General features: G+C 69.6%; 2 protein-coding genes across 2 annotated transcripts; one reads left to right on the top strand and one right to left on the bottom strand.

The window, feature by feature from the left end:
• Window positions 1–488: 488 nt before the first annotated feature.
• Window positions 489–3748, bottom strand: V1510DRAFT_383669 (SNF2 family N-terminal domain-containing protein; the record flags this gene model as incomplete). Its single annotated transcript, XM_066931677.1, has 5 exons — window positions 489–1916; window positions 1948–2043; window positions 2073–3224; window positions 3256–3355; window positions 3386–3748. Coding segments are annotated over 5 exons (3139 nt in total), but the record flags the coding sequence as incomplete, so codon positions are not given.
• Window positions 3749–5389: 1641 nt separating this feature from the next.
• Window positions 5390–9959, top strand: V1510DRAFT_432269 (ABC-2 type transporter-domain-containing protein). The gene is made up of 2 exons (XM_066935485.1): window positions 5390–5474; window positions 5507–9959. The coding sequence occupies exon 2, from the start codon at window positions 5508–5510 to the stop codon at window positions 9921–9923; it is 4416 nt and encodes a 1471-aa protein (XP_066786574.1). The 5' UTR covers window positions 5390–5474; window position 5507; the 3' UTR covers window positions 9924–9959.
• Window positions 9960–10166: the final 207 nt, after the last annotated feature.

Here is a 10166-nt window from a genome sequence, read left to right as displayed (position 1 = left end):
CGACGGAGTCGCCGCCGGAGGCACGTCGCAGCCACGACCAGTCCGCGTCGGCCGCGCTGCCCTCAGCGGCTATGCGGCAGTACGCCTGCGCAGGCAGCCCCGACGGAGTCGCCGCCGGCCGCTGCACCGCCACGACCGAGCGGTGGCGGGGCAGCCGCACGCGCTGCGGCTCGGCACTCGTGCACCGCCACGCAGCCTCGGGCAGTGGGGGCGGCAGCCGCACGCGCTGCGGCTCACGCAAACTCCTCCTTCAGCTCCCACATGTGCTCGGCCGGCAGCCACACGGCAATCTCCTTGAGCATCTGGCGGAACGTGGCGACCTGCTGCGCGCCCGAGACGCGGACCGCGAACTTCTCGACGACGTCGGCCGAGCGCACCTTGCCGCCGTTGGCCGCGATGTACTCGCGCAGTTTGCCGATGAGCTCGACGCGGCCGTCCTGGGAGAGCTCGCCGATGTGGACGCCCGGCGCGGCCGCAGCCGGCGGCCCGCCGTCGCGCTCGAGCGCGCGGCGCTCGCGCAGCTGGGCCAGGATCGAGCCCGAGTTGAGGGCCGGGCTCTCGGCGCGGCTGGCCGGCGCGGTGCCCGGCCGCGGGGACGGCCGCTGGTGCAGCTGGCGGCGGCCAGCGCTCCCAAAGCGGCCCGTCCAGGTCGGGGTGCCGATGTCGGCCGCGCGGGCCAGCCGGCGCGACTCCTTGAGCGCGCGCGCGGCGTCCGCAGCCACGCGCGAGGCCTCGCGCTCGACCAGGACCGCGTCCGGGCGCACGGCGTCCATGATCTCGTCGTGCTCCAGCGCCGAGTGCACGCCGGACTTGGCAAACAGGCTCTCCATGATGCCGTCGTCGCCCTGGGGCTTGGGCCCGGCGTCGGCGTCGTCGTCCTCGCCGGCGTAGCGCTCGACCGAGGCCACGCCGGCCAGGCGGTCCACGTCGCCGCGGCGCCTCTTGCGCTTGGGCTCGATCCGCCGCTCGGTCCCCGAGAACAGCGAGCCGGTCTCGGTGCCCGCGGTGTCGTCGCCGAGGCTGAACAGGTCGTGCATGTCGTTCATCTTGAAGAAGCGGCGCTGCTTCGGGTCCTTGAGGATCTTGTTCGTCAGGAACTGCTTGAAGATCTGGCGGTGGTAGATCTTCTCCTCGATCGTGCCCGACACCATCAGCCGGTAGATGGCGACCTCCTTCTGCTGCCCCAGGCGCCAGGCACGCTCGCGCGCCTGCACGTCCGTGGACGGGTTCCAGTCGGGGTCGTAGATGATGACGCGGTCGGCGCCGACCAGGTTGATGCCCAGGCCGCCCACCCGCGTCGTCAGCAGGAACAGGTCCAGCTCGGGGTTGTTGTTGAAGTCGTCGACCAGGACCTGGCGCGTGCCGATCGGCGTCGAGCCGTCCATGCGGATGAACCGCACGTCCAGCGCCCGCACAAAGTCCTCGAGGATGTCGAGCATCTGGCGGGTCTGGCAGAACAGCAGCGCGCGGTGCCCCTGCGCCTTCCACAGCGTCAGCAGCGCGCGCACGACCTGCAGCTTGCCGGACTTGGCCGCCGCGCCGTACGCGTAGCCGGGCTTGGCCTTGAGCACCTCGCGCGAGACCAGGTCCGGGTGGTTGCAGATCTTGCGCAGGATGTCGACGCCAAACAGCACCTGCCGCTTGCCGTTGAAGATCGACTGCATCTCGGCCGACTTGAGGAAGTCGTTGTAGGCCGCGCGCTGCTCGTCCGTGAGCTTGCAGAACAGCACCTGCTCGGACTTCTTGGGCAGGTCGGACGCCACGTCGGCCTTCATCCGCCGCAGCAGGTACGGGCTGATCAGGTCCCGCAGCACGCACGCGCACTTGTACGCGGTCTGCACCTGCACGTTGGTGGCGTTGGCGTAGCCGCCGATCGAGATCGGCACCGAGAACTGGCTCTGGAAGACGGGCAGGGTCTGGCGTCAGCCTCGCAGCGCGCGCACTTACGCCCAGCCGGCCCGGGAAGACAAAGTCGAAGAGCGACCACAGCTCGGTCAGGTTGTTCTGCAGCGGCGTGCCCGACAGGATGATGCGGTTCGGTGTCTGCGTCAGCGTGTCCGCGCGCAACGTACCCGCAGCTGCTTGCACGTCAGCGAAATGTTGGCGTCCGGGTTGCGGATCTTGTGGCCCTCGTCCAGCACGCAGTAGCCCCACTCGACCGGCAGCAGGTGCTCGCGGTACGTGTGCAGGCCGGCGTAGGTCGTGACGACGACGTGGCCCTTGGCGACGACGCGCGCGAGCAGCGCGGCCGCGTTGCGCTGCGCCGGCGTGCCCGAGCCGCCGTCGTCGTCGCTGTCGGCCGCCGTGGCGCGCATGCTCCCGCTCGAGTGCAGGATCACCGTCCGCAGCGGCGGCCACCACCGGTGGAACTCGTTGACCCACTGCTTCATGACCGTGGCCGGGCACACGACCAGCACGGGCTTGGTGAGCATGCGCGAGAAGTGCAGCCCGGCCACGAACGAGATCACCTGGATGGTCTTGCCCAGGCCCATCTCGTCGCCGATGATGCCGCCCGTGCGCTGGCTGTGCAGCTCCCACAGCCACTGCACGCACGTCTTCTGGTAGTCGAACAGCGACGGGTAGATGTCGCCGGGCAGCTTGAACGCGCCGTCGACGGTCGTGTCGGCGACCCGCGGATGCGGCTTGAACGCCTCGTCCGCGTCGCTGTCCGAGTCCTGCGCCTTGACGCCGGCCTCGGCCGCGCGCGCTGCGCGGACCCGCCGCCGCAGCGCGCGCCGCCGCAGCCGCCAGTCGTTGAGCCGGGCCCGGTACCGCGTTTCGTCGCCGTCGTCGCCGTCGGGGCCGTCGGGGTGCGGCAGCCCGCCCTCGTCGGCCGAGAGCGCGCCGCCGTCGACCGACGCGGCCGAGTCGGTCTCGCTGGCCGCGTACTCGGACCCGGACTCGGCCGAATCCGAGTCCTCGCGCTTGACGGCCGGCTCCAGCCGCCGCCGTTTGCGCGGCGCGGCCGCCGGCGCCGGCTCCGCGGCGCCTATGCCCGGCAGCACCAGCCGCTGGTGGCTCTGGGCGCCGTCTGCGGCGGCCGCGCCGGCGCCGGCGGCCGCAAACGGCGTGATCTTGCCGGTGCGGATCAGAAAGTCGCGGTCGGTCTCGCCCTGCAGCCGGCCGGACCCCACGTCGGCCGTGTCGGCCGCGCGCCGGCGCTCGGCCATGCGCTCGTTGATGTCGACGATGTCCTGCTCCAGCGGCGCCAGATCGACGTTGCGCTGCCGTCAGCGGGGCCGCCCAGAGACTTACGATCTGCTCGATCTCCGTCCGGATCTTCTGCCGCATCGAGATCAGGCAGTTGGGATGCGCCAGCCGCTCCTCCAGCCGTAGGATCCGCTCCATGTACGCGCTGCCGTCAGCCTGCCCGGCCGGCACTTACGCCTTGCGTTTGGCGACGCTGTCCAGTCGCCGCTGGTCGAGGTCGTCCTCGTGCTCGTTCAGCGCACGGTCGGCCTGGGCCACCACGTTGCGCTCGAGGTCGTCCTGCTCCATGGTCGTTACGCCGAGGGCGCCGAGCGCGTCACCGGCGGCGGCGTCGCCGGCGACGGCGTCGCTGGCGGCGGCGGCGCCGGAACTGCTGCCGATTTCGTCGTCTGCGGCGATCTCGTCGGCGGCGCCGACCGCCGCGGCCGTCGCGGCCGCGGGCACGGCCGCGTCCACCGGCTCGCTCTTGATCCGGACCGTCGGCGCCTCGTCGTCCGTCGTGTCGCCCGAGTGATACGTCTCTGCCGGCCCGTCCATGGGGTGGATGCTGTGCACGGTCGGCGGAAGTGGTCGTGGCGCCCTAACCCGACCACGCCGCACGCGGTGCGGCGCGTGCTGCCCACGCCGCGACGCCCGCGCGGTGGCGGTGCAGCGAGCCTCCGGCGGCGACTCCGTCGAGGGTGCGCCCTGCGGGCAGCTGAGTTATGCGCCACACGGCTGTGCGCCGCCCGCAGGGCGCACCCTCGACGAAGTCGCCGCCGGAGGCTCGCTGCACCGCCACTGACGAGCCTCCGGCGGCGACTCCGTCGAGGGTGCGCCCTGCGGGCAGCTGCGGCTATGCGCCACACGGCGGTGCGCCGCCTGCAGGACCGCAGGCTCGCCGTGGCGGTGCAACGAGCCTCCGGCGGCGACCGTCGAGGGTGCGCCCTGCGGGCGGCAGCCGCACGGCGTGCGGCTGGACATGTCACGTGATAGCTGCGGGTCGGGGAGCACCCGCTATTTCGTGGGCCGGCGTGCGCCGCAGCACCGCCACACGGCACGCGAACCTCCGGGGCCGACGGCAACGGCGGCCCGACTGCACACGGCCCGGAGCTCGACGTCCCGCCCGCCAGCTGACGCGACGCAGCACCGGCTGACGCGGCCTGCGCCGGAGCTCGTCCGTTCCGCGCCACCTACGGCCGCAGTCATGATGACGCCCGCCAGCGGCACCCACCACGCGGCAGCGCGTACCCGCCGGCGTCTGGCGCCCGCTGCGCCGGTGCGCGTGGCGCGGCCTCCGGCGTCAGGCGCACGCCTGCGCCGGTGCGCGTGGCGCGGCGCCTCCGGCGTCTGGCGCCCGCGGCGTCCCGGCCGGGCGGCGGGCTGCGGCTCTGCCGCGCCGCAGCGCCCCTGGCGAGATTACCCGGCCGGCTCGGCAGGGTAACGTCTGCAGCCCAGGCCGAGCCGGTCTGTGCACGCCGACTCAGCGGCGTGCGGACTCAGCGGCGTGCGGACTCAGCGGTGCGGCCGGTAGGGCGCTGCCGTCCGCCGTTCCGCGGTCCGGTCTGCGGTCTCGGGCACTCGCGGGTCCGCCGTGCCGCGCCGCAGCCCCGTCGTTGTCCCCATTAAGTCATCGGGGCTGTGCAGCGGGTCGGCTGCACAATGAGGCACGGGCCAGGAACCAGGGTGCTAGCCGCGGGCGGACTTAGGGCGAGTCACCGCGGGTGTAAGCAGCCGCGCGTAGAGGGCGAGCCGGCCCGGGTTACCCGGCCCGGATGCGCGCGCTCCCGACCCGCGCCGCACGGAATCGCGCGCTTCCGGACCGCCACGGCCCCGGCCGGCCCCCGACGTTCCTCGGAAGCCGTGGGCCGCGCCGTAGCCGCGCCGTGGCCGCGCCCGCCGGCCGCCGCGGCCTGCCCGTGCACCGGCCCGGCCGCCGCTGGCCGCGCCCGAGCCGTCGCAGGCCGTTGCCGGGCCGCAACGTCCCCGGATCCGCGCTCGGCCTCAGCCGAATACGAGGCGCAGGCAAACCTTAATGGGTTCGAAAAAAAAATGACGGCAAAAAAAACTAAAAATACCCGATTCGGTTAGTGCCTTGGAACACACGCATGATCGGCCTCGAAGCGAGCTAGTCCGGCGCGCTCCGCGGCCAGCGGTCCCGAATCTGGCAGCAGCATCGCGCGACAGCTCGACGCCGTCCGGGGTGTATAAAGCCGGCGCGGCGCCCAACCGGCAGCCAGGATCGCAGTGCGCCCACAGAAGTATACCAGCCGGCATCTCTTCGAGTAGGTCGGGCCGCGGCGCGCGCTAACCCCAGAATGTTCACCACGACTTCCAACCAAGGCGTCCTCGACAAGGAGGGCCGCACCCAGGAGGGCTGGGTCAACGGGTCGCAGGGCGAGTCCGAGCAGTCGGACTACGTCGACAACGACGCCGACATGGAGGCGCGGGTGACGGACCTGGCGCGGCAGCTGTCGCACGTGTCGACGCGGTCCAAGACGGTCACGACCGGCACGAACCCGTTCGTGGACAAGTCGGTGCCCGAGCTGGACCCGTTCTCGGAGCACTTCCAGCCCAAGCTGTGGATCACGCAGCTGCTGGGCCTGATGCACCGCGACCCGGAGCACTTCCCGGCGCGCACGGCCGGCGTGGCGTTCAAGGGCCTGGGCGCGTACGGCTACGGCTCGGACTCGGACTACCAGAAGACGGTGGCCAACATCGTCCAGTCGCTGGCGTCGCAGGCCGCGGCGCTGCTGACGCGGCGGCGCGGGCGGCACATCCAGATCCTGCGCGACTTCGAGGGCGTGCTGCAGCACGGCGAGATGCTGATGGTGCTCGGGCGGCCGGGCTCGGGCTGCACGACGTTCCTGAAGACGATCGCGGGCGAGACCCACGGGTTCTACCTGGACGAGGGCACCGAGTTCAACTACCAGGGCATCTCGTCGGACGTCATGCGCAAGCAGTTCCGCGGCGAGGTCATCTACAACGCCGAGACGGACGTGCACTTCCCGCACCTGACGGTGGGCCAGACGCTGCACTTTGCCGCGCTCGCGCGCGCGCCGTCGAACCGCATCGAGGGCGTGGACCGCGAGACGTACGCGCTGCACATGCGCGACGTGACCATGGCCATGCTCGGCCTGTCGCACACGGTCAACACCAAGGTGGGCGACGACTACGTCCGCGGCGTGTCCGGCGGCGAGCGCAAGCGCGTGTCGATCGCCGAGGCCATGCTGGGCGGCTCGCCGCTGCAGTGCTGGGACAACTCGACGCGCGGCCTGGACTCGGCCACGGCGCTGGGCTTCATCCGCAACCTCAAGATGTTTGCGCGCACGACGGGCATCACGTCGCTGGTCTCGCTCTACCAGGCCTCGCAGGACGCCTACGACGAGTTCGACAAGGTCATCGTGCTCTACGAGGGCCGCCAGATCTACTTCGGCCCCACGGGCCTGGCCAAGCAGTACTTCCTCGACCTGGGCTTCGACTGCGCCTCGCGCCAGACCACCGGCGACTTCCTGACGTCGCTGACCAACCCGGCCGAGCGCATCGTGCGCCCGGGCTGCGAGGGCCGCGTGCCGCACACGCCCGACGACTTTGCGCGCTGCTGGAAGGAGTCCGACATCCGCCAGAAGCTCCTCGTCGAGATCGACGACTTCAACGCCAAGTACCCCATCGGCGGCGAGCAGCAGCAGCTCTTCACGCGCTCGCGCGAGGCCAACCAGGCCAACCACCTGTCGATCAAGTCGCCCTACACGATCTCGTTCAACATGCAGGTCAAGATCTGCGTCACCCGCGGCTTCCAGCGGCTGCGCGGCGACCTCACGCTGTTCTACTCGACCGTCTTTGGCAACTTCGCCATGGCGCTCATCATGTCGTCCATGTTCTACGACATGCAGATGGTCACGTCGTCGTTCTACTCGCGCGGCGCGCTGCTCTTCTTCGCCATTCTCTTCAACGCGTTCTCGTCGGCGCTCGAGATCCTGTCGCTGTACGCGCAGCGGCCGATCGTCGAGAAGCACACGCGGTACGCGCTCTACCACCCGTCGGCCGAGGCCGTGGCGTCCATGCTCTGCGACGTCCCCACCAAGGTCATCGTCGCGCTGTCGTTCAACATCACGCTGTACTTCATGACCAACCTCAACCGCACGGCCTCGGCGTTCTTCACGTTCTTCCTGTTCGCGGTCATGTGCGTCCTGGCCATGTCCATGATCTTCCGCAGCATCGCGTCCTACAGCAAGACGATCTCGCAGGCCATGACGCCGGCCGGCATCCTGATCCTGATCCTGGTCATCTACACCGGCTTCACGATCCCCGAGCGCAACATGCACCCGTGGTTCCGCTGGCTCAACTACCTGGACCCGATCGCGTACGCGTTCGAGTCGCTGATGATCAACGAGTTCCGCCACCGCGAGTACCTGTGCACGTCGCTGATCCCGTCCGGGCCCGGCTACGAGGACGTGGGCCTGGCCGACAAGATCTGCTCGGTCGCCGGCGCCGTCCGCGGCTCGGCCTACGTCAACGGTGGCGACTACATCGCCGAGTCGTTCAACTACCAGATCGCGCACCTGTGGCGCAACCTGGGCATCCTCATCGCGTTCATCATCTTCTTCTGCTGGGTCTACCTGGTCGGCGTCGAGTACATCCAGGCCGCGCGGTCCAAGGGCGAGGTGCTGCTGTTCCCCAAGAGCCACCTCAAGGCGCAGCGGCACATGGTCACGGACGTCGAGTCCGGCGCCGGCGAGAAGATCGGCCACGCGGGCGCCGCGCGCGACGACGGCACCATCAACCTCCAGAAGCAGACCGACATCTTCTTCTGGAAGGACGTGTGCTACGACATCAAGATCAAGAACGAGCCGCGGCGGCTGCTCAACGTCGTCGACGGCTTCGTCAAGCCCGGCACGCTCACCGCGCTCATGGGCTCGTCCGGCGCCGGCAAGACCACGCTGCTGGACGTGCTGGCGTCGCGCGTGACCATGGGCGTCGTCACCGGCGACATGATGGTCAACGGCCACCCGCGCGACGACTCGTTCCAGCGCAAGACCGGCTACGTGCAGCAGCAGGACCTGCACCTGTCGACGTCGACGGTGCGCGAGGCGCTCACGTTCTCCGCGCTGCTGCGGCAGCCGCGGGCCGTGCCGCGGGCCGAGAAGATCGCGTACGTGGACGAGGTCATCCGGATCCTGGAGATGGAGGCGTACGCGGACGCGGTCGTCGGCGTGCCCGGCGAGGGCCTCAACGTCGAGCAGCGCAAGCGGCTGACGATCGGCGTCGAGCTCGCGGCCAAGCCCGAGCTGCTGCTGTTCCTGGACGAGCCCACGTCCGGCCTGGACTCGCAGACGGCGTGGTCGATCTGCTCGCTCATGCGCAAGCTGGCCAACAACGGCCAGGCCATCCTGTGCACGATCCACCAGCCGTCGGCCCTGCTCTTCCAGGAGTTCGACCGGCTGCTGTTCCTCGTGCGCGGCGGCAAGACCGTGTACTTTGGCGAGATCGGCGAGAACTCGTCGACGCTGACGAGCTACTTTGAGCGCAACGGCGCCCACGCGTGCCCGCCCGAGGCCAACCCGGCCGAGTGGATGCTCGAGGTCGTCGGCGCCGCGCCCGGCTCCGTGGCCGCCCACGACTGGGCCGACGTGTGGATGCACTCGCCCGAGCGCCAGGCCGTGCGCGACGAGATCGACACCATGAACGCCGAGCTCGCGCAGCTGCCGCTCCGCACCGACGTCTCGTCCACGTCCGAGTTCTCGGCCCCCTTCGGCGCCCAGGTCCGCGAGGTCTACACGCGCCTCATGCAGCAGTACTGGCGCACGCCCACCTACATCTGGTCCAAGATGGGCCTCGGCGTCACCTCCTCGCTCTTCATCGGCTTCTCGTTCTGGAAGGCCGGCACCTCGCTCCAGGGCCTCCAGAACCAGATGTTTGCCATCTTCATGCTCTACACCATCTTCGGCAACCTCTGCGCCCAGATGATGCCGCACTTTGTCACCCAGCGCTCGCTGTACGAGGTGCGCGAGCGCCCGGCCAAGACCTACTCGTGGCAGGCCTTCATGATCTCCAACATCCTGTCCGAGATCCCGTGGCAGACCCTGCTCGCCGTCCTCTCCTTCTTCTCCTGGTACTACCCCATCGGCATGTACAAGAACGCCGAGCCGACCGACGCCGTCCACGAGCGCGGCGGCCTCATGTTCCTCTACATCCTGCTGTTCTACATCTTCACCTCGACCTTCGCCCACATGGTCGTCGCCGGCGTCGACCTGGCCGACACCGCCGCCAACCTGTCCAACCTGATGTTCACCATGTGCCTGCTGTTCTGCGGTGTGCTGGCCTCGCCGAGCGTCATGCCCCACTTCTGGATCTTCATGTACCGCGTCTCGCCCTTCACCTACCTGGTCGAAGGCATGCTGGCGGTCGGTCTCGCCAACACCGAGGTCGTCTGCGACCCGCTCGAGCTCGTGCACATCACGCCCCGCGCGGGCGCCACCTGCGGCGAGTACATGTCCGACTACATCGCCATCAACGGCGGCAAGGTCACGAACCCGTCCTCCACCGACACGTGCTACTTCTGTACTGCCTCCGACACGAACGTGTTCCTGGCCTCGGTCACGACCAAGTACTCGCACCGCTGGCGCAACTTCGGCCTGATGTTTGTGTACATCATTGCCAACGTTGTCGGTGCGTTTTTCTTCTACTGGTTCTGGCGTGTGCCGAAGGGCGCGAAGAAGGGAGACAAGAAATAGAAGTCTACTAGTAATAATACACTCTTTTGAATAGTATAGTGCGGCTGCCGAGGCTTGTGCACTGCCACTGGCGAGCCTCCGGCGGCGACTCCGTCGAGGGTGGCTGCCCTGCGGGCAGGTACCATATAGCCGCATATAGCCGCGCAGACGCCTGCCCGCAGGGCAGCCACCCTCGACGGAGTCGCCGCCGGAGGCTCGTGCACTGGGGCCGTGGCTTGCTGCAGCAGGGCGAACGGCGGTCAG

This window comes from Dipodascopsis tothii, assembly GCF_038497935.1.
Source record: "Dipodascopsis tothii strain CBS 759.85 unplaced genomic scaffold V1510scaffold_49, whole genome shotgun sequence".
NCBI classification, from domain to species: domain Eukaryota; kingdom Fungi; phylum Ascomycota; class Lipomycetes; order Lipomycetales; family Lipomycetaceae; genus Neoaidaea; species Neoaidaea tothii.
The sequence above is the reverse complement of the archived record's forward strand: the minus strand, read 5'-3'. Positions and strand labels throughout refer to the sequence as shown.

Bases quoted from the DNA above. Each gene is read 5' to 3' on its own strand.
- V1510DRAFT_432269 (XM_066935485.1), top strand. From the start codon at position 5,508: ATGTTCACCACGACTTCCAACCAAGGCGTCCTCGACAAGGAGGGCCGC.